Raw genomic sequence first — 24763 nt, forward strand, 5'->3', positions numbered from 1 at the left:
CACTAATTGAGATCGAACTGATAGTTAGTGTTCACTGACTTCTAGTGATGCACCAAATCTACAAAATATGTATACACTGACTGCAAAGGATCTTTCACAATTATATAAATTCATTTAGCATTTATCTTATTTCCCTTGTAGTCGTTTCTTTTTATTTTTACATACTGTTCACAAAAGCACATAAGAAGGAATGTATATAAAGATTAAATGAGATTAAATAAAAAAGGAATGTATGTGAAGATTAAATGTCTATAGCAGTGCAAGTCAGAATTAAAATCTAAACACACTTTGGAACTGTATTTATCTTAATATTAGGCAGAATTATTACAATAGAAGAGCATGCTCAGGTCTTAGATAGCAGCATATACTGTACCTAACACAGGAAGAAGAAAAAAAAAAAGTGCTATGGCAAAAGCAGATGGAAATTTTTTTAAATTCTAGAAAAATGTATGAAAGATAAAATGGCACAATTCATTAACAAACCTCTTTATATACTGAACGTAGAGATAGGTTACAGTGAAAACAGACACATATGCACACATCCATACATATATACACACACACACACAGTCAAAGGAGATAGTCAGCCAATCCTCCCTGCATTAGCCAACATTGCTAGCAAAACAGTCATAACACAGATCTGCTAATCGAACACTGCCACAGGAACAAAAGTGCCTATAGCAACATTAGGTTACATTACGTTATCTCCAGATTGCACATCGTCATAGTCGTACATTGCCAAATATTGATTATAACCCACTTCAAAATGTTTCATCCTTACAAAATTGTTTGCTTTGCCCAAAATGCAGGGCTTATTGGATTTATTACACATCAGCTCACCTATTCTTGTAAACGCTGTAAAAGAACACATTTGGTAAAATCACTGAAAAGCAAAATCATAAACCCCAAAAAGCCGTTACTCTTTTAGTGGTATTCATATTATTATATGTTCAGTGCTTAAAATTTTAATACATGAAAAGAAACACATCTAATGGTAAAACTATCCTAGCCATACATTTCATTTACATTATTACAGATGTAAGGAAATTACACATCTTTAATCGGATTTTTCTAATTATAGTCAAGACATGTAGTTCCTCCCACTACAGGTTTTAACTACAGCTAACAACCTAATTATTAAATTTATGGTATTTGCATTGTATGTGTCAGTTTTTTTATGATTTCTGTGCATTACAGACAATAAAACAGCTGTGTCAAATCATAAAAGGAAAAAAAAAAAAAAAAGACAATACATCGGCCATTGCAATACGTCATCATGATGATCTTGCAAGCACTTAAATTGTGCAAATTCAGGTGCTGCAAAGACTTCTGGTTGGTGTAGTTTAGCATGTGGTGAAAGTGGTGAGTAAAAGAAAGCAAACAGAAACGTTTCAGCAAATGAGGTTGAAAGTGTATTTAAGCGTTAGATACCATGACAATCATGATTTTCAGAAAACAATGACTCCATGGCTGTGGGGGAAAAATTAAGTACAATAAATTCACAAATACCTGTACAAAAAAAAAAGGAATAAAGAACTAACATTTACAAAATAAAAATCAAAAATAAGTCATTTTTACTCCAACAGCTCTGCATGAAGTACGCATGCACTTTTTTTTTTTTTGTCCACTCAGATGACAAGTTAGCTTCACGCCACAGCCAAAGACGAAACTAAACATTTTACAAATGTAACTAGAATGTTAAACGGTTGCTATGCAACAGTCACTATGGGCTTACGGTCTTGCTGTGGAAGCTTGTGATTCCCATCACATGTCCCTTCCACTTCAAGAGACAGCCTCAACATGCCATTTTATCTGCGTAACACGTGAATTGAAGGAACACTTGTTTGGAACAACACAAAGAGAAAAAAAAGCGTGTCTATTGGTGATCCATTAAAGTAAATTGGCTTGAGACCAAATACTCAAATAGATTCTACAGAAGAGCATGAAAGTATAAGGGCACACCGAAGTGTCAAACACGGGGCAATGACACATACATCTCTGATAGGAGATGCATGGGGAAGAAAACCATTATCAAATTTATCATCTGTAGAACTGGAGCGACCAAGGAAGGGCAATGTGCAATTCGATGCAAGATTATTATTTATTTATTTATTTTCCCCCAAGACTTTAATCTTTTACTTGAGCATTTAACTCCCTTTAACAGTGCTTTCTTAAATAACTGGTGCACCAAAGGGAAAATAATAATAATAATAATAATAATAATAATAATAATGACAGCAAAACTACTTAACAGTAATCCTCGCTAAATGTTGGCACACTAGAAGATTTTTACCATATTGGCCCAAGAAATATCAAACTTTCTTATGCTTAACAAAACCCTGTTACATTACTCAAATCACATGAAGGACAGATATCTTTACCCTCCACTTTTTTCTTTTTAAACAGCCACTGCTTTATCTGTAATACCACAGACATACAGAAGAGATCTAGCTCGAACGGAGAACCAAACTCAGATTTGCACTTTTGTGTCATGCCCCAAAACTTGGTAACGTAAAAGATAAAGGATAACCGTCATCTCCTCTGGGATTCTTTCTCCAGAACAGCGACCATGTTAGGCAACATCTGAAACTTTACAGCAATAATGCACATAATTAATTATGTGCTATTTAAAGATGTGAACTAAATCAGGAAGAATGATGATAAAAAAAAAAGTCAAACATTTTTTTTTTTTTTTGGGGGGGGGGGGGGGGGGAACAGTTAAATGGCAGGTAGTTATATTAAGTATGATAAACTTGTATAATTACCCTGTGTAATTTATCAAATTAAATTAATCTGTACAACTAAATAGCAATGAGTGCTTCAGAAAATAGTTTGAGGGCCGATTTAGCACTTTTCTCATTGATAGTTCGCAGTTGCTGTGATAATGTTTAATCAGGTTGTTTAAAGGAAAGACTGTCTTCATAATATTTCTCTTGCAAAGTGAGACATTTTATGGTGAAATGTAATACAACAGGTGAGGATCTGATGTGTGGTCACTGTGCTTCAGATCATAATCAGCAACAAGGGCTATTTTGATTATTTTGTTTTTTAATTTTTCATCATTATAGATGATTCTTATACAAGTTTGTGTTTTAAATGAGACTTCATAAGGTTTAAGAGGGGAACTTGGGTATTTAGGTAGTTACCCTATGATGTGGAATATCACAGATCACCCCTCTTAAACACCCATTCAAACATTCACAGTTAGACACGTCACAGTAGGGTGGCATGGCATGGCACTGAGCTTGGCCATGTGCTTTCCCATGATGCATTGCAGGTTGATCAGGACATCAGGTGAGAATTTACGGCTGAGGTGGTGTTTGACCTATTTATCATCAGTGATGACGTTCACATATAACCCTTCTGAGAAGGGCAACATGTGAACATTATATGAAGGAACACTGACACTTTTTCACTCATACACACACACACACACACATACATACACACACACACGCACACAATTCAGTGGCAGGAGACCTACAGTTTGCCCCACCTGGTCCAATTATGTTTTGTTTGTAAGGACCATTTCTAAGTCATTTTTGTCACTGATGCCATGGTGCTTGTTGCCGATTAGTTTCTAGTTGTTGGTGATGGTAGAGGCAATGACGGTTGTTGCTAGGACATCTCTCGGTCTTTGTACCACTCCACAAACTCATCCAACAAAACTGGCCCTGAAATACAAAAACAGTAAATCCTATAGCAATAACTTGAGATTTTTCTTCCCAGTTCTCTCCCCAATTTGGTCACCTGACAATCCCTACCCAACATCATACCACAGCTACTAACTGGGGCTTCTTCCAAGATGTGTGAAGGAAGCATTTTTTCAAACTGCATCACAGGGTGGTGGAACACACTTAGAGGAAAGCGCTATCCGCTCTCTTCCACATACCCAAACTCATCATCTGTGTGTTACTGTAATTGATAGGGGAGAGTGTATGCCATGCCATCCCTTCCCTCCCACCCAGAAAGCACAGCTGATTTTGCTCCCTTAGCTCCCGGTCATGGATGTCTGTGGCATTGTCAGGATTCAAACGTGCAATCTCTTGATGACAGGGTGAACATTTTGGGGGTGGAGGGGACACTATGTATGGATCATGTGTGTACTTACAAGCCCCGTCCTCATCATAGTTGCTGAGATCCAAGTTAATGGTCCTACTGAACTCTAGAACATTGCACCACTGGTCTTTATTTACTACTTTATACTTGGATTGCTGCAACCAAAGAGAAAGAAAAACGGATTTCAGATACAGAAATATACTACTGCTGATTAGTGACTAATGTCGCTATAGATAATATTCATATCAAAAACAATCAGCATGTGAATCGTAAGCCATGTAAAAATCAGCCACAGTGTAAAATATTAAGAATTTATATTTAACAGAGTAGAACATTATTGTGAACTGGGCATAAACGAATAACGTGAAGGATAAAAACAGCACCTCTAGAAACTGGTTAAACACAGGAAATAGTGGCCAGGTTTTCCCCAATAGGAGTCCCAGCATGCACTTGGCAGTGTTTAGATCTAAACTCCTCTGATCCTTCTCCTGCAAAGGCACATGCACAGTGAGGACAGATGTTAGAAGTTATGCCATGAATTTTAATCAAATCAAACAATATTTTGCCATAAATGAGAGCACTTTTAGCTTTCTGGGTCTTGAACAGGTGCCGGAGTTCAGCTCACAGTGCTGCACATTACTGTTCAATACGGAATACAGTCAGGCTTTGCTCAAGACTATTTAATTCGATACACTTCTAATAGACTGTTCTCACTGCTCATCAGTCTGGATACTCTTAGTAAAGCTGCATGAGTTTCAGTATTGTGGACAAGCTAACAAGGAAGTAGTTAAGAGTTTATATTATAGACAGGTAACTCAGACATGAAGTGGGTCAAGCCAAATTACCTATATATATAGCCAAGTAAACTAGACCCAACCGCCTAGCGGCCAAAAATATTTTTGCCTAGCGAGTGGGTCTAGCCTCGCACCATATAAACAAAAACACCCCGGGCATCAAATCATGCCCGCCAATCACAACGCAAGGTTTTTGTTTGGATTCTTTGGGCGGGCTTTTGCAAGAGTGACGACAAAGCTGCGCGACGCTGGAGAAAGCGCAACAGGAAAGATGGCTACGGCTAGTGAACAGCGTGCGTTTGACTCCGCTTTGGAATCAGTTTTAGAAGAATTAGACTTGGAGTTTTCGTTGAAACATGAGCAGGAAGAGGCTCTCCGCTCATTCCTTTTCAAGAAGGACGTTTTCGCTGTTTTGCCGACCAGCTATGGCAAAAGTCTGATCTACCAGCTGGCTCCGCTTGTAGCCAAAAGGATGGGCTAGTTTGTGCAGTACGAAGAATTAATAAACAGCTTTGAAACATTACTTTCTGATTGTTTCTTATTTTCCCGTTATTTTAAATTTAAGGGAAATTATTTCACCAAACACCACTAAATAAAAACTCTCAAAAACAGTTTAAGCAAACCCTTGAAAAACACTTGGAAAAAAAAATGTGTATGTGGTACAGACTCCAAACTTGTGGTCATTATCTCCAAACTTCTTAATATCTAGAACCTGTTTATTAATTAATACGCATTTTGAAAAATTATTTAATTTCAAGGCCTCCCCCACTGCTTTCTGTCGCGCTGACTACGTCACAGTTGCGCTGATTGGTCAGAGCGTTGGCCTATACGCACAGAGACAGTTTGAAAGACAGCGGTTTGTTCCTCCTACCCGCTTCGGAAATGTCTACGGATCGAGGCCAGACTAAATATTCACATTTAGTCTGGCTTGCCAGGCTACTATATATATATATATATATATATATATATATATATATATATATATATATATATTTTTTTTTTTTTTTTTAAATCTACAACACTGCAGGAAAGCATGAACAATTGCTGTAATGAGTTTCATAAAGGGTAAAATTTACATTCACTCACACGGGCGAAGTCAAAGGCGTATCGGTAAATGAGCTTAAAACTCGTAGCATCGTTGAGGATAGACCTCAGGTAGTCTAGAGAGTTCCTGAGTTTTTCAGTTGAATCACATCTGGGGAAAAAAAAAAAGGGAGGAAAGAAATACATGTTGTAAGACAGCTGAATAGAAGCAGTAGTTCTTGAATAAGTAAACCCATTACAAGACATATACGAGGTGTGTACAGTACGTAGGTTGGGTGATATGTCAAAAATATTACATCACAATACTTGTCCTTGAGTCAAGTATTGTAGGGCTCCCTTGATTTACAAATGGGATCGCAAGAGAAACCTGAAATAATACATCTCTTTTTTTTTTTTAATTCATTCATTTTACAAATAACCAAGATGGATTTTGTGTGTGCAAATACATTAAAATGTTACTGAGAGTCACATTCAGGTGAGCAAGATTTAAACAAACACGTGCTAATTTAATCTTCTCTCCTTATCCTGATACACTGCAGTAGCATACACTCACCAGCCACTTTATTAGGAACACCCATCCACCTGCTGTTTGATGCAGTTCTCTAATCAGCCGATCCCTTGACAGCAGTGCAATGCATCAAATCACGCAGATACAAATCAAGAGCTTCAGTTAATGTTCACTTCAAACATCAGAATGGGAAAAATTGTGATCTCAAAGTGTTACTTTCACTGTAGCATGGGTGTTGGTGCCAGATGGACTGGTTTGAGTATTTCAGAAACTGCTGATCTCCTGGGGTTCTCACACACACACACACACACACACACACACAACAGTCTCTAGAGTTTACACAGAATGGTGCGGAAAACAAAAAAAACATTGACTGAGCGACAGTTCTGTGGGTGGAAACTCCTTGTTGATGAGAGGTCAGAGGAAAATGGGCAGATTGGTTCGAGCTGCCAGGAAGGATATCCATCCATCCATTATCTGTAGCTGCTTATCCTGTACAGGGTCGCAGGCAAGCTGGAGCCTATCCCAGCTGACTATGGGCGAAAGGCGGGGTACACCCTGGACAAGGTCACCAGGTCAACGCAGGGCTGACACATAGAGACAAACAACCATTCACACTCACATTCACACCTACGGTCAATTTAGAGTCACCAATTAGTCTAACCTGCATGTCTTTGGACTGTGGGGGAGACCGGAGCACCCGGACACGGGGAGAACATGCAAACTCCACACAGAAAGGCCCTTGCCGGCCGCTGGGCATGAACCCAGAACCTTCTTGCTGTGAGGAGACAGTGCTAACCACTACACCACCATGCTGCCCCCGCCCCCAGGATATAGTAACTCAATCACTCCTTACAACCGTGGTGAGCAGAAAAGCATCTCAGCATGCAACAGCAGACCACCACATTGGGTTCCACTCCTGCCAGCCAAGAACAGGAATCTTAGAATCAAGAACAAGTTCCTATTAAAGTGGCCAGTGAATGTATTTCAGCAAGAAAAACGGACAAATTTCCTCATCCGTCTCCCGCCACTAAACACGCATTTGTCTCAAATTCTAGACAATCATTCAGAACTGATTAATAACTCTAAGTGGGTTTTCCTATTACAGGTTTAGTTTATTTGCACATATATTAAAAAAAAAAAGATTGATAACATGCAGAACATTGTGCAGTCGAGGTTAGAAGCCAAAAAGGCTTATGAAAATACCGCCACTCGAAATAATAATGGCTGCATGAGGCAGCAATAAAAATTTAATTTAGAATATACAATTTTGTGCAATTTGTTCATTAACACAATTAATTAAAATAAAATCCAAAAAGTCTTAAAAATCTTTCTTGATTAATTAAAATAAGAAAATAGTGTTTAAATTTTAAAATTCAATTTACGCTTCAAACCTACCATAAGCTGTTTTGTGTACCAGTCTTCTGGATTTTCTAAATTAGTAAATCCTTTTGTATGCAAGCTCAGTGTTTCATTCGAGATGCAGCTCATAGCAATAAATCACAAGGACAGCAGAAATTTTTGAGCGAGACAGAGCTCACACAGACAGGGATGTTTTGGGCGTAAGGTGCCATCTAGCGAATGCTACTTTTAAATCTCCCAGATGTACATAAAATATGCAGCAAGTGTTCAAACTACATTCAGCAAATGTTTATGTTACAGGGTGGTCGAGGCTAAATTAATAATGCTCATGTGGATGGACACTGAGAATGCCGGACTTCTTCATTTTATAATTTCGCTGCTCCAACAATTGACAGTTAATCACCACTCTAAATTCAGAGATTCTGTCCAGCGTTTCTAAATATACACTCAGTTACTTAACATTAAAAAGCCCAATAAATGTTCAAGTCAGTTATGAAAGCAATAACACCTGAAGAAGAGTGTCTCATGATGGTGTTATACCACAATTTTGATAGTATACCATCTCATCACCCAACTCTAGCATACGCTAAAGTGGCATATGTTACGCAAGGATTACACTTAGGCTATACCGTATGTGTCATAAGTTATGCAACAGGTAAGGCAAAATTAACAGTCTTACTGCAATGAACCCATTCCCTTAAGCCACTCCTGCAGGGTGAAGTAGCCCATACTCTGAGCATTCAGTTTCCAAGCCAATACTAGCATCACCACCTGCGCACACACAAACACGTACATTTTAAAGCAGCATATAGTAATAATTTGTATTAAATGAGATCATTTTAAGTACGGATGCATCAATGGGCCTCATTTATGAAGTTGGATACAAACAGACTTATTCATAAATAGTTTGTTCAAGTGTTTACCAGAGACTTGAAATTCATAAAAATCCAATAACTGCAGAGGGGGGTGGCACGGTGGTGTAGTGGTTAGCGCTGTCGCCTCACAGCAAGAAGGTCCGGGTTCGAGCCCCGTGGCCGGCGAGGGCCTTTCTGTGTGGAGTTTGCATGTTCTCCCCGTGTCCGCGTGGGTTTCCTCCGGGTGCTCCGGTTTCCCCCACAGTCCAAAGACATGCAGGTTAGGTTAACTGGTGACTCTAAATTGACCGTGGGTGAGAGTGTGAGTGTGAATGGTTGTCTGTGTGTCAGCCCTGTGATGACCTGGCGACTTGTCCAGGATGTACCCCGCCTTTCGCCCATAGTCAGCTGGGATAGGCTCCAGCTTGCCTGCGACCCTGTAGAACAGGATAAAGCAGCTAGAGATAATGAGATGAGATGAGATGAACTGCAGAGGGGGGGGGACCTTTGATATCCTACTCGTGCTCCTGAGTATGTGTAAAATTTACACATTTACGTACATAAATTTGAATGGATTTGAAATCATATAAACAGTGCAGTAACTCATTACTTTTAAATATATAAAATTACGCCATCAAGTTCAAATAGCTTACGTATTTCAATTACACTGACAAATTTAATGAATATTTGGTAAACCTGGATGGTTTTATATTAAAAATGTATTGATTAAAGAAATATTAAGTACTTAAAAAAAAAAAGCAAGCAATCATAAATCCATATCAGAAAAAAAGACCAGCCAGTCAATTTAAATAAATAAATTACATTTAAATTTAAAGCTCACCAAGCGCACTGCTCACATCACTCCTGTTTTACAGCAACTGCATTGGTTGCCAGTTATCTCTCGGATCAAATACAAAATCTTGCTTTTAACCTACAAAGCTCTTCATGGTTTCGCCCTTTCCTATCTCTGTGAGCTAATTCATTTGTACTGTCCCTCCCGCTCCCTCAGCTCTTCGGTCTGTGGACTTCTGACTGTCCCACGTTTTAAACTGGCATCTATGGGTGGCAGATCTTTCAGTGTTGCTGCTCCTAAACTTTGGAACTTGTTACCACAATCGCTTCATGACTGTTCCACTCTCTCTTCCTTCAAAGCTAACTTGAAAACTTCTCTTTACCTCACACTATTCTTCCTAGTTTTTTTTTGTTGTTGTTGTTGGTAACTCCTATGTAAAGCGTCCTTGGGTTTGTGAAAGGTGCTAAATAAATTGAAATTATTATTATTATTATTAAAAAAAAAGAGCTCTATAAAAGGCGGTCAGGCTGCACGGATTCAGGTGCTGTGCAAGTCAATTCCATTTTCCAAAACATCTTTTAAATGCTGCGCAACACTTTATTACAGCCAGCATTAAGTGACTGATAAGTGAGCAATCTGGTAGGGCTCAAGCTGCAGTGAGCTGTATACTCCCTAGTGTACCATCAGCAGACTTCCTATGACACTTCCTGCTTTTCCAGCACAGCATCAGTGAAGGTGCACTGGCATGTGAGACACTTTGGATTTAAAAAAAAAAAAAAAAAAAGTTCTCTGTGCGACGTGTTTGGAGTCCAAATTCACCTGGGTACAGTAGATACAGTTTACATTCACTCATCATGGACATGAATATCATGGCAATATTGGGCTTTCAATTATTTCTTTGAATGGTTCCTTTTCTAGGGAACAATGACTGTACATGTACACCTTTAATAGAAAAAAAAATAATTTGGTGCACAAGTTTTAATTTATTTTGGGTTTTCGGAAATAAACACAGTCAAAATTATACACACATGCTCTTGGATTATAAATTCAGTGGTGCTGAAACTTCCAAAATGTTTTAACTTGCCAAGGCCTATTAACTTCCTGTTTGTGATCATGACTGACTACAGCTGGCAGTGTCTCCGTGCCAAAATAAAAAGGGTTTGTTTGATAAGTATAAGCTAGTGGGAGGTGTAGCCACTGCGCCAAGGTCTAGAAACAGACCCAAATCATCACCCTCAGCTGAGAGGAAATTGGTTTGGCTTATCAGGAACAACACAGGAACCACTAAAGCACAGACCTGCCATGAACTGGAAGCTGCTTGAACACCAGTGTTACTGTCTACAGTCAAGCGAGTTCTACATCACCATGGACTGATGGGCTGCTGTCCAAGAAAGAAGCCCCTGCTCCAAAACAACACCTTCAAGCTGCACTAAAGTTTGCAGCTGAGCACATGGACAAAAGACAAAGTCTTCTGGAGGAAAGTTTTAAGATCAGATGAGACAAAGATTCAGTTGTTTGGCCTCAATGACGAGAGGTATGTTTGGAGGAGTAAAGGTGAGGCATTCAGCCCCAACAACACTGTACCAACTGTTCAGCAGGGTTAAACAAACTGGATGGAATAATGAAGAACCTCAGAACTCTCTCAAACCCTCAGCTGGACGGCTGAAACCTGGACACAGTTGGGAGTTCCAACAGGACAACGACCCCAAACACATCAAAAGTTGCTTGTGGAATAGACAAAGCAGACCAACATCAAGCTTTTGGAATATCCTTCCCAAAGTCCTGACCTCAATCTTATTGAAAATATTTGGACTGTGTTTAAAAGCCAGGTCTGTCTCAGGACACCAACAAACGTAACTGAACTCAGAAGCTTGTTAATGGCTAACAAAAGCATCTGGTCAAGGTGAAACTTCCTAAGGGACATTTAACTAAATTATAAAAGGTGTGCTGAATGGATATTTTTGAATATGTATGTATAATTTTGATCCTGTGCTGATTTCAGAAAACCCAAAATAAATTAAAAATTGTGCACCAAATTCTTGCTTTTTTTCTATTAACCCTTTGGTGACTGACCCCTTGAAAATCGTTCCTCCAGGAACGATGACGTTTCAGTTGTCAAGACAACGGAAAAACTAAAATACAAGAGCATTTTGTTTTGTGCACAAGAGCATTGTGACGTATCTTTCTGTTTTGTATTTTAGTTTTTCCGTTGTCTTGACAACTGAAACGTCATCGTTCCTGGAGGAACGATTTTCAAGGGGTCAGTCACCAAAGGGTTAAAGATGTATGTTGTTTAATCATTCTGCCACAGGAAAAGAACAGTTCAAAGAAATCACTGAAAGCCCAATACTGCCATGACATTCATGTCCATGATGAGTGTATGTAAACTTCTGACTGCAACTGTATATTTTTTCTTCCTTTTATCAAACCATTTTCTTTTCATTACAATTATCTAATTCATCTTTTCTGTAATTTGGCTCCAGATTTTGGCCCATCCGCTGCTGTTAAATAATAATAATAAAAAAATAATAATAATCCAATAAATAAATAACTTATTGGTATAGGCAAAAATCTAAATATTCATTTCTACCCTTGAGAAAGGCTCAGAGGTTTATTTGTCTGTCGGCAGTGCCATTACTCTGCAAAGCGTCCTTAGGTTGGTGAAAGGCACGATATAAACTGAACTTGTTTTTTCCCCCCATTTACTTGTTATTTCAGATCTACGAGCTTTGCCTTTTATGGCATTTAATGGGCGTCACCAAATGTAAATCAGCTGTGCCATGCATACGCCTTGTAATTTACGGATGACTTGCATTCATCAACATACACATGCGAGTCTAAAGAAAATCAGGGTTTCCAAAACTTTTGAAGATCCGGTGGAAATTTTTGTTCGGTTTATGCAAATATTTACATACAACTTTACTAAAAGACCAATAAATGAAGCCCAATGACACCATTTCCTTTCTTAAATAAAACAAATGAATGTCATTTACTATGCAACCAGCTAATTAGCACAATATAAACGATGTAGTGATATAACTGATACAGCAATCTAAAACATAAATGAACATAGAAATTAGAAAATACACAAATATAAAAAGCTGAACTAGTGGCTGCATTTTGCATTCATTAGAATTTTCAGTGCTTTACATTCTCCGGTTCCACTCCAATATCTTCACAGAACTTCTCCATGCCTTCTGGTCCAACCACATCATCACAACCTGAAACAGACAGGCAAGCACACGTAAAAAATGTACACAAAGTTTACACTGCATTTCACGGTGTTATAAAAATGATCAGTCAAATATCTAACTTTGTCTCTCTTATAGCTTTAAAACTAGAGATACTAAGGGCCAATCCCCCCCCCCCCCCTTTTTTTTTTTTGGAACGCTTTAACTTTGACATGTTTCTGCCAGAACATTCATCGCCCCAAAAAAAAAAAAAAAAAAAAAAAAAAGATACCATCATATTGTATAAAGCATTTACCTGCATACTCATAAAACCACTCCAGACATCTCTTACTAGAGAAAACTTCGGCTTCCTGGATATGTGATGACTCCTGTCTTCTGTAGACGCTGAAAACCAAGACATGTCTCAAGAAATGGATCAGCACACACACACACGCGCACCTTAAATGCACACAGTGTACAAAAACACACCATCATATGACACGTAAATCTCAACATGATTTTATTTGACTATCTCACTGATTATGTTATACACTATACCACTGTAAAACAATTACTTTATTAAAATTACAGAATTTAAATTATTATCCCTTGTGTGTTTCAATTGTTTCAGAGATTGATAAATGTCAAAGAATACAGTAAAAACTGTAGTTTGTATATTCTATTTATAGCCTGAATCAGTAAAGTGAATTGAAATGTTACCTTTAATAATTAAAAATTTAATAAATAAACACCACCACCACAAAGTATGTGGAAAGACTTTCAAAAACACTGGGATGGATTTCCTGAAAGCCTCTTAAGGCTAAGAGCATCTTTAACAGCTTCTTAAGATCCATCGTTAAGCAAACATGGTTTTCCCAAACATCATAGCCAAAGTAGTACTTTAGTTCGCGCTTAACTTAAGATGGACCTGGACCACTCTTTCACAATAACGAGTATCTCCTTGCAGCTGAATACACAGAATACGCTGTGCCTCTGAGGGACTCTCACAGTCAACGGGGAAAACTGGTATTGAATGAATATGCTGCTAATGTTAAATTAATTTTCAGGTACATTGCAAGTACATCAAGTTAATTATTAAATAAATATACACAACATTATGAATATATTTCAATATGTTATGGAATTATGTATGGATATCGTAAAACATATGGAGGCTATTACCCAGTGACACGAAGATGTGAAGCTTAATCTTCAAATGGCGAATATATCATGGGGGAGCAAAGTGAACGAGTGATATATTTTTCAACATGAGAAGATAAACGTCATATCTTCACACCACCGTGTAATGTTCTTTGTATTTTACGGACACAGCCACAAAAAATAAACGCGCAAGTTAATCAGAAGAATGTTTATTTTGAACTGGTTCGCCATTTTGACAACACGCATCTACAACCCCGATTTCAAAAAAGTTGGGACAAAGTACAAATTGTAAATAAAAACGGAATGCAATGATGTGGAAGTTTCAAAATTCCATATTTTATTCAGAATAGAACATAGATGACATATCAAATGTTTAAACTGAGAAAATGTATCATTTAAAGAGAAAAATTAGGTGATTTTAAATTTCATGACAACAACACATCTCAAAAAAGTTGGGACAAGGCCATGTTTACCACTGTGAGACATCCCCTTTTCTCTTTACAACAGTCTGTAAACGTCTGGGGACTGAGGAGACAAGTTGCTCAAGTTTAGGGATAGGAATGTGAACCCATTCTTGTCTAATGTAGGATTCTAGTTGCTCAACTGTCTTGGGTCTTTTTTGTCGTATCTTCCGTTTTATGATGCGCCAAATGTTTTCTATGGGTGAAAGATCTGGACTGCAGGCTGGCCAGTTCAGTACCCGGACCCTTCTTCTACGCAGCCATGATGCTGTAATTGATGCAGTATGTGGTTTGGCATTGTCATGTTGGAAAATGCAAGGTCTTCCCTGAAAGAGACGTCATCTGGATGGGAGCATACGTTGCTCTAGAACCTGGATATACCTTTCAGCATTGATGGTGTCTTTCCAGATGTGTAAGCTGCACATGCCACACACATTAATTCAACCCAATACGATCAGAGATGCAGGCTTCTGAACTGAGCGCTGATAACTTGGGTCGTCCTTCTCCTCTTTAGTCCGGATGACACGGCGTCCCTGATTTCCATAAAGAACTTCAAATTTTCATTCGTCTGACCACAGAACAGTTTTCCACTTTGCCACAGTCCATTTTAAATGAGCCTTGGCCCAGAGAAGACGTCTACGCTTCTGGATCACGTTTAGATACGGCTTCTTCTTTGAACTATAGAGTTTTAGCTGGCAACGGCGGATGGCACGGTGAATTGTGTTCACAGATAATGTTCTCTGGAAATATTCCTGAGCCCATTTTGTGATTTCCAATACAGAAGCATGCCTGTATGTGATGCAGTGCTGTCTAAACCCAGTATGGTTTTCCGGCCTTGACCCTTACGCACAGAGATTCTTCCAGATTCTCTGAATCTTTTGATGATATTATGCACTGTAGATGATATGTTCAAACTCTTTGCAATTTTACACTGTCGAACTCCTTTCTGATATTGCTCCACTATTTGTCGGCGCAGAATTAGGGGGATTGGTGATCCTCTTCCCGTCTTTACTTCTGAGAGCCGCTGCCACTCCAAGATGCTCTTTTTATACCCAGTCATGTTAATGACCTATTGCTAATTGACCTAATGAGTTGCAATTTGGTCCTCCAGCTGTTCCTTTTTTGTACCTTTAACTTTTCCAGCCTCTTATTGCCCCTGTCCCAACTTTTTTGAGATGTGTTGCTGTCATGAACTTTCAAATGAGCCAATATTTGGCATGAAATTTCAAAATGTCTCACTTTCGACATTTGATATGTTGTCTATGTTCTATTGCGAATACAATATCAGTTTGAGATTTGTAAATTATTGCATTCCGTTTTTATTTACAATTTGTACTTTGTCCCAACTTTTTTGGAATCGGGGTTGTAGTCAGTGGGGAAAAAACTGGGAGTGATGTCATGGGAGTGAAATATCAGGAATTATTATACATACAGGACACTTTTTCAATGGAATAAAAATGTGTTCTATTCCCTTCTAGCAGATTTCATTCATTTGGTTTGATAGCATGCAATATTGTTGTCATATCGCTTATCCTACATGCATTACATCACTCTACCCAATGGAGAATGAGTATTGAATATGGTTTATGATATTGCATGGTTGTCAAGACATGACGTCACAGATTGGACATGTAAAATTTCCGCTCTAGCAAGCGACTGGGACAATTTGTAAACAAACATGGCCGCCAGGTTTGCCTTGTTAAATACGGAAGATGTTGAGAGAATTTTGAAAGACACGAACACCCGAAAGGAATGTTTAGTATAATAATAATAGATTTTTTTCATGGTATATCAGATATATTCCATTCAGCTAGCACGAGTCAAAGACAAGTTCAATATCATGCTAGCTGAGTGGAATACATTTGCTATACCACAAAAAAAAAAAAAAAAGGCCAGCCAATATTTAAATATAAATGTGTTAATAACATCATGGATGATGCCAGTCACCCTCTGCACACCGTCATCAGCAACCAGAGGAGCCTGTTCAGTGACAGAATGCTCCTTCCCAAGTGCAGGACGAACAGACTTAAAAACTCCTTTGTCCCTCACGCCATCAGACTGTACAACTCCTCTCTGGGGGGAGGTGGGGTGACAGAGGATGGGAAGGAACAGTAGCCTAGCCTGGCAAAAAGCAAATACTGGACAATGTGCAATACCTCTCCTGCTGGACTTTTTTTTCTATTCTTTATCTCTCTTCTTTTTTATATTTGTATATGTAAATACTTAATTTAATTTATCAAGAAGTTCTCTCTATTTTCTATTCTCTGTTTATCCTGTAATGATGCTGCTGGAATTTTAATTTCAATGAGGGAACCCGCTCAAAGGGATCAATAAAAGTTCTATCTAATCGAATAAAATGGCCACATTTTCAACTTGGCATTGTGGATAACAGTTGAAATAATCCTGACTGCATGACTGGGTAACAGTGCAACATTTGAGTGGGCACAGGGAAACATTTACTTAATTATTTAGCTTATTATTTGCTCATTCTTTCATATGAACATTTGTTCATTTAATAAATAAATAAATAAATAAATATTTAAAAACCCATGCTTGGAATTAAAAAAAAAAAAAAGTTATTGTCCAAAAATGTTAAATAGTTTCAATTATTAATTACCACATTGTGTGTGTAATGCTTAATGACAATACAACGTAACATATTTTAAGCACTTTATATTTCATCGGTTTTGGGTTAAAAACAAACGCCACGTGACCTCATCGACTGGATTTAGCAACTACTAATGCCTAGATCAGTGACGCACATTGCAAAGTTGCTCTTAAGACTCCTCCTTACGAGTGTGTTCAGGAAAACCACATACAGAGACGACGTTTGTTGCTCAAGGGCGTCTTTAAACTCGCTCTTTAGCCCTAAAGTGTAACGTTATCGGGAAACCTACTTTTGATCATTTGTGTCATTTCAAAACTGCCAAAATATTCACTGAATTAGTCAAACACACAAAAATTTACCAGTACTCTTAATTATATTTCCATGGGAAAAAAAACCCTTATTTTTAACTAGTTACACTGTTACTTAGACTTTCAAAGTACTTCTCTTATCCAGCTAATATGTTACAATTCATGGGAGCCCATTTATCTATTTTTTTCAGTTTAGCATCCAAATGAAGTTAATCAGTTCCGAAAAAAATCAAGAATCATGTCAATTCATCATTTACAGTGACCACCTCATGCTACACAATGTAGTTAAAGCAATAGATATCCGTGTGTGTTTGAAGATGGAAAGCTACCAAATTGCAGTGCTGAACTGGAGGATGAACAACCCCGGCCCTACCTCAGTAAAATATTTCAATAGACTGGACTAAGCAAAGACCATAGAGATAAAATATAGAAATCTGGTGATAATTCCTGTTGTTATGGAGGCCAAATATGGTGTGCAAAATGGGAAATGATAACCTGTGCCAATATTCATGGAATAAACAGCTGGCAGTTCATGGAATAAACAGCTGGCAGTGTACACACTACATAAAAATTGTATTATTAATGTATATTATATATTTATTTAGATTTTTTTTTTATAAAATTGGGGATAAAGTTAGTTCATGTTTAAACTCTAATTTTCTGTAAAGCTGCTTTGCGACAAATGTCTTGTTAAAAGCGCTATAAAAATAAACTTGACTTGGTTCTATGTGACTACAGTATGTTCTATGTCGCTTCATCATACAGCAACACAACAACCCAAAACACACTGACAACACAACAAAGGACTTCACCAGGGGGGAAAGTGGAAGGGGTTTTTTTTGACGGGCCAAGTCAATCACCAGACCTTAACACAACTGAGAAGCATTTCACCTCCTGAAGAGGAGACTGAAGGGGAGAAACCCTCACCCTCCCCCCCCCCCCCCCCCCCAAAAAAAAACCTGAAATAAAATTGCAGTACAAGCCTGGAAAATTATCACAAAAGTAGAAAGCAACAGTTTGGTGAGGTCAGTGGGTTACTGGTTTGATGCGGTTATCGCTATCTGTTCCTATACTTTTGCTCAACTAAAATGTGGTGGTCTGCCAGCAAAGGTGTTTAACAGTGTGTGTGTGGGGGGGGGCCTGAAATTCTGATCAATCATCATACAGCAAAACAAACAAAAAATTTAGCCCTGCGATTCCAATACATATGGAAAGGACCGTGTAAATGTTAAAACAGTTTCAAACTAGCCCCAGTAGTAGCAGCAGCTTCTGCTGAATTCTGGCCCATAAGCATTTACGGTATTTACATTGAGGGTGATGTGAGAGTACAACAACGTTGGACATGGCAGTCAGACTCCTGCAGTCTGGATCTCCAAAAAACTGATCGATAGAATAAATATAGTCTATGACCTGGGGCCACATTACAGAAACTTCCTAAGTGTAAAATCCTATCTTATCTTAAGTTAGGAAGGCATTTAGGAGTTTTGGTATTACAGAAGGAGGTTTCCTAACTTAACTTAGGAAGAAATCCTATCTTATCTTAAGATAGGAATTTAGCCATTACAGAACCATCCTAAGTTAGGAATATCTTAAGTAAGGATGCCTAAGTTACAAGGCCATACACTCTGTCCTAAAATTCAAACTTTCAACTGTCAGTAACTGAAAAAATGGCAGCAGCACTGCTAGTAGGTCTGTATGAGGATGAAGAGAAAAGAAGTTTAATGGTTGAAAGGCTCCTGAGACCACATAATGACATGTTGAATTTTTCGGATCGTGTTTTGATGTCTTTTTATCGCCTGCCAAGACATTTAATTTTGAATTTGGTGGAGGAGTTGCGTCCAGCCCTGGAAAGACCCACAAGGAGACATGGAGCCTTGCCTGTGGTGATGCAGGTAACAAATGCTCTGCGTTTTTTTGCCAAGGGTGACTTCCAGACTGAGATTGCAAGCCTGTCTTCGTTGTCACAGCCATGTATTTCAAGGAATCTCATGGAAGTCACTAAGGCCATCTGCAGTCTCACACCTAACTACATACAGTTTCCACGTGGAGAAGAGCTGCAGCGGATTAAGGAGGAGTTTTTAAGGCAGAGTGGGATGCCAGGGGTAATTGGACTTCCTCTCGTCCACCGCCACAACTAAAGCCTCCAGCTCGTCGTGCGCAAAATTAAATGCCCTCCGCTTCTTTTCTGTCATTTTTGTCAGCTTTTCTGAAGACTTTCTAGGGCTACATCCACACGACAACGGCAACGAGATGTTATTTAAAAAAACATCGCGTCCACATGGGCAACGATCAGTAAAATATCAGGTCCATATGGCAACGCAACGCTTGCTGAAAACGATGCAATACACATGCCACACCTCTAGGGGCGCTGTAAGACGGTCCCTTCGGAGACACCAGAACAATAGAAGTAGTAAGGACGCATGCGCATAAACTATTATGCGCGAGACTTCATATTAGCCACAAAGTCAGAAAAATCTGTTCGTAAAATTACATTATAATGACCAAACACAATGAAAAGTATTTTTCCAGTCTCACCTGTGAAAGGTAATCCCATGTGATCTCGTTTGGACGGCAAACCTGTTGGTACAGTTAAACGCAGCACATGAATGAGGCATCTTTATTCTCCGCATTGACCCATCCAATATGGCGGCGAGGATGACGTATGATTCTACGCGGAAGGCGGCGTCTTTAATGGTCCGGAATAAATTGAATGCTACACGTTGATGGATTAATTTGTTCTTCTAAGCCCTATTTGAGGAATGTATTGTAGGACTTAAACCAACATCTGAAGAGGTGAGATCGCTCCTTCTTTTCCCTATTTTTGCTGGCGGGATTGACTCTGCCCTAAGGGCTATTCTCTCTCTCTCTCTCACTTTGCACCATTACACAATAAATATTCACAGTGAAAATATTTTGTAAGCGCGTTTCATGAACCAAGTTATAGGATTTGTTGACAACTCGCATCGAATTCGTTACACTTCTACCCGGCGTGAAGCACTCACAGTCATGTGGTTGTGACGTCATCGTAAACAAATCCGTTCTACTCATCCAGACGACTTCGCAACGGCAACGTTGCCAGATCTTTCCACTCTGGAACCCGTTCTCAAAAGATTGCGTTTTGGGGCACCCAAAACGCCGGTGCCGTGTGGACGCCAGGCCGAAACAATAAACAATTGTATCGGATTCACCTGAATCCGTTGCCGTGTGGACAGGGCCTAGGCCTTTTCACCTATAACGGTTTAGGTCATTACAAAGTAATTATCTCGTGCACATTCGAAGTGGCAGAAACAGACACGACCAATCGAAAAAAAAATCACTCTGACAGAACAGTTAGGATTTCCTAACTTAAGATATGATAGGAGGCCAAAGATAAGATAGGAAACGGCCAGCAACTTAGGAATTGTTTCTGTAATAGGAAGTTAGGATTTTTCCTATCTTTGAGTTCCTACGAGCGGTTAGGATTTTTTCTGTAACACGCCACCTGGGACGGCATTACAGAAAGTTCCTATCTTAAGTCAAAAGTTAAGATGGGACAGCTGTGAGACAGGATTCTTTTCAGTTTGGTATTACAGGAGCAAATCCTAACTTCATTTAGGATTCTTATCTTATCTCGAGTTAGGATTCCTAAATAACCGATCGAAACATCTATGATCGCCTTTAATGTCTGTTACCTAGCAACGAAAGCTACACTGTGTCTCGTGAAGTAACGTCCAGTGATCTCTGGCTAGCTGCTACAACAGAAACAATACCCTGCTACAAGTGGCGTCCACTAGACCTATCACACCGGGCATATTTGAATGTCGGTAGAAGGCTTCCTTAATCGCATTCAGTTCTTGTCCGCCTGGAAACCTAATGTAATGCGCAGCCAGCCTTCCTATCACCGTTGCCACTTTGGTCAGATTTTTGGACATGGAAGGCTGAGAAATTTTTGACAAATTGGCGATTTCTGTTTGGAAGTCACCTTTGGCGAAAAAACGAAGCGCATTTGTTAGCTGCAGTATAACCGGGAGAGCCCCATGTCGACGAGTCTGCCTCTCTAAATCTGGCCGCAGTTTATCAGCTAACTGTATGATCATGGCCCGGGGTAACCGGTAGCGATTTATCAAAGTTTTGTCATCAAACCTTAAAACGTCGTTTTGGTCTACCAACTGCCTTTCAATAAACAAATTCCGGTTACGTTGTTGTTGTCGCCTCAAAAGCAAAATACCTGCCATTCTGTCTAATAGTAGACTACTAGCTGATTTATACAGTAAAAATGACAGTTAGGACAGCGGTGGGGATATCCTAAAGTTAGGATGGGTATTTAAGAATTTTTTAGTTTTTTTAGAAGTTAGGATGCTTCTGTAATACACTTTTCTTAACTTGAGATAGGATAGGACAACAGAGTTAGGAACGGCTGTTCTGTAATAGCCTTTTCCTAAATATGATCCTAAAGTGCCGTTGCCACGGGAACTAGACAGATAAGATGAGATTCTCAAGTTAGGAACTTTCTGTAATGCAGCCCCTGGTGCCTAAGTATGATCAACTGAAATATAATGAGCTCCACGGCAACACAATATGCTATTTTAGCTAGAACTCAAGCTCCAAATTCGGCTAAAATGTCCAGATCCCACAACCTCTTTCTCGAGCACTGTGGATCACAGAGGCACATAATTTAACCAAGTTAGACCATTTCCTTTGCTAATGCCAGATCTAACAGTATCAAAGACAATTAGCAAGTTGAATTCTAGCTAATGGTTAAGGCCCAGTCCCACAATACCAATAACTATAAATAAATCGGTCCCCTGCAGATTACGTGGTTGATGGTCACACCAGACCAATAGCGATACCTATAGCCCAGGCTTGGGTTTATCTGCATCAGTGAGATTGCTTCTGGAGTGATTTTTCCAGCCCTGAACCTGATCTGATAAAACATCTGACCAATCAGGCAATTGCTTACATGTGACATTGAGCACGTGCTATTTTTCCCCAAACATCTTTATACATCCTTGTTGCATCATGAAGCCACGGAAAACGGATTCACGGAAAATAAAAAACATAATACAAAAGCACGGATCTTTTATTCATGGATATGTGATTTTCTGTTAAATATCAATAGCAAATTAATAAAACATACAGTATAAATACAGGTAAGATATTTTAGTTATGAATTGGCACTCCAAACATTTAATTGTTTTAGACTTTTAAATTTTTTTTAATCCGTGATGCATCACCCATATGAAATCCGTAATATACTGAAACGTCCGTGACCAAACCGTAAATTATTAGCATCCGTATTAAAATCCGTAGCCACTCCATATTTTGCATCATTTGTTATTATATTTCTGTCATCCATGATCTATCCGTATTATAGCAACCACCAAAGTATGTACATGGGTTGTTTTGAAGTCCAAGCTGTACAGTATGACCCGGAATACTGTGCTACTACTTGGAAAAAACTTCCATGACTATTCCCAAGTTGCATGCATTTATTTACCCGAGTGGCAGGACCAAGCGATATTACAGTCGGGATTATAATTGTGGTGTGACTGCTCCAGACTGGAACTAAATTCAGGCATAAGTATAGTCGTAGTTATAGGTATAGTTATCGGTGTTGCGGGACCCTTAATAATGTTTATTTACAGGATATTTTACTTCTGATTAATTCATTTACAAACTACTTAATGGCAGCGCAGTGATGAAGCTCCAGGGTCCCAATGTTGAGTCCTGAGCTCGGGTTCTGTCTGTGGAGTTTCACATGTTCTCCTGTGTCTGTGTGGGTTTCCTCTGGGTTTTCTGGTTTTGTCCCACTTCCCAAAAACGTCAATGAGTGGATTGGCGGCTCTACATTGCCCCTAGGTTTGAAAGAGTGTATGAATATGTATGTGTATGGTACCCCAGTATTCCCAGGATAGACTTTGGATCCATCGACCCTGAGCCTAAAAGACTGAAAATTATAAAAGAATAATTTCTCTGTCCTCCCCAACGTCTGATTACACTAGTGCATGTCTAATTTCTGTGCATTAAAAGAATACTGGACTTATAAAACTGAGAAGACTATGTGCAGAAACGCCTGCAAATTGAGTTCACTTAATTTAAGAGTTCATTTTAAATTGGATCATGTGGACTAATTAGCTCAAAAAGAAAAAAATTATATTATATATTTTATAACTCTCTATGCAACAGTGTGAACTGCTAATTGGCAGACTGATGGATAGCTCTGCCAGACAGATGGATTGAATATGGGCTGTGTCAGCAGGAAGGGATGGAGTTGTGAGGTGTACTTGTCCTGGCGACTCTTCTTTGCAGACAGGTCATCTCCTGCAGTGGGCCTCCTCTTTTTCCTTGGGGGCATGGCTTTGGAGCAGCAGGCTGAGAGCCACACACACATACACACAAGTGATTCTCAGAGATGTTGATAAACCTCTCAGGTCGTTGTGGACGACAGGAGGTTTACAAAAGGGTTGGCTAAATGGACTACCGATGAGGTTATTACCTGTGGAGTGAGGGTCTGGGCCAACGTCCTCAGTCAGGTTCTGAGGGGGGGAAAAGAAACAGCATCATACACAGGCCCTCTTTCACTTACAAAAAACACACACACAATACAAAAAAGCAGGGCCTGTCAAATGCATTAGCATACTGCTGTGCAAGGCAAGTGTATGTGCGCCTGTGTGTGTGTGGTGGTGGTGGGGAATCAGGAGGCAGCCTCTCTTTCTTAAGATTCCAACCTTCACAGACGCTGCCTGCTTTCTCCCATCCAAGTCTCAGGAAGCAAAAAACACAATAACCCATGAGACTACCTCAATTCGTGCTGAAAATAAGATATAAAATACATAAAACACACACACGTTTGTTCATCATCACTGAGCCTAGAATTTTTGGCATAACACACCATCCTTTCAGCAGAATTCAAAAACCAGGAAAAATTATGCAAAAAAAAGTCAAAAAATAACTCAGACAGCTAGCTGTTCCCTTGATCATTGTTTTCCCGCAATGTTCCAAAATGGCTAACTGGCTAGTCACACATACACATTGAACAGTCATTACATTGGTCTTGGACAGAATATAAAGGAGATAAGTATATTTACAAATAACCAAAATCACAGACACCACAACTGGTTTTGAAGCCTGCAGCTTTTGAAATGGCTTTTCTCTGGTGTCAGTGTGCATGGAGAAGATGAGGACGAAGAATATTTACCAGCTTGTGTAACGTGTGGTAGATCTTGTGGATGCTGGCCAGTGTGGACAAGTGGGAGTTCAGCTGAAAATCTGGAAGAGAGGCAGACATCAGCCAACATCAGTCATCCATCAACACACTAGCACATTTACCTAAATGCAGCCTAATTCTTTATTTGGATGTGGGTCAGGTCTTGATGTGCTACAAGTTAAACAGCAAACTGTGATCGTGTCTAGGCAAACTGTAACTCATGTAGCATAAAAGTGCATTATTAAAGATTTGGTAGGTGAAGTACAACAAGTTTGGAACATTTTTTTTCTTCCTTAGGGGAAGCCATGGCCTAACGGTTAGAGAAGCAGCTTTGGGACCAAAAGGTTGCCGGTTTGATTCCCTGGACCAGCAGGAATGGTTGAAGTGCCCTTGAGCAAGGTACCTAACCCCTAGGCTGCTCTGGGTTTGGTGTACGTCGCTTTGGATAAGAGTGT

General features: G+C 39.2%; 1 protein-coding gene across 4 annotated transcripts in view; it reads right to left on the reverse strand.

The window, feature by feature from the left end:
• Positions 1 to 470: 470 nt before the first annotated feature.
• The window catches only part of dcun1d4 (DCN1, defective in cullin neddylation 1, domain containing 4 (S. cerevisiae)), a 30752-nt gene continuing 6459 nt past the window's right edge, over positions 471 to 24763 (reverse strand). For 3 of the 4 annotated variants that reach the window (XM_060917402.1, XM_060917400.1, XM_060917399.1), the window contains exons 2-11: positions 24300 to 24370; positions 23598 to 23637; positions 23386 to 23473; positions 12901 to 12989; positions 12565 to 12635; positions 8447 to 8538; positions 5940 to 6048; positions 4443 to 4547; positions 4112 to 4214; positions 471 to 3674 (exon numbers count right to left, since the gene is read on the reverse strand). In XM_060917402.1, the coding sequence (XP_060773385.1) occupies positions 3619 to 3674; positions 4112 to 4214; positions 4443 to 4547; positions 5940 to 6048; positions 8447 to 8538; positions 12565 to 12635; positions 12901 to 12989; positions 23386 to 23456 (696 nt within the window). In that variant the 5' untranslated portion in view covers positions 23457 to 23473; positions 23598 to 23637; positions 24300 to 24370 and the 3' untranslated portion in view covers positions 471 to 3618. Of the gene's footprint in view, positions 3675 to 4111; positions 4215 to 4442; positions 4548 to 5939; positions 6049 to 8446; positions 8539 to 12564; positions 12636 to 12900; positions 12990 to 19657; positions 20156 to 23385; positions 23474 to 23597; positions 23638 to 24299; positions 24371 to 24763 lie in introns of those variants that run through there. The other variant, XM_060917401.1, reaches the window with a different exon arrangement.

This window comes from Neoarius graeffei, chromosome 3, assembly GCF_027579695.1.
Source record: "Neoarius graeffei isolate fNeoGra1 chromosome 3, fNeoGra1.pri, whole genome shotgun sequence".
Taxonomy (NCBI): domain Eukaryota; kingdom Metazoa; phylum Chordata; class Actinopteri; order Siluriformes; family Ariidae; genus Neoarius; species Neoarius graeffei.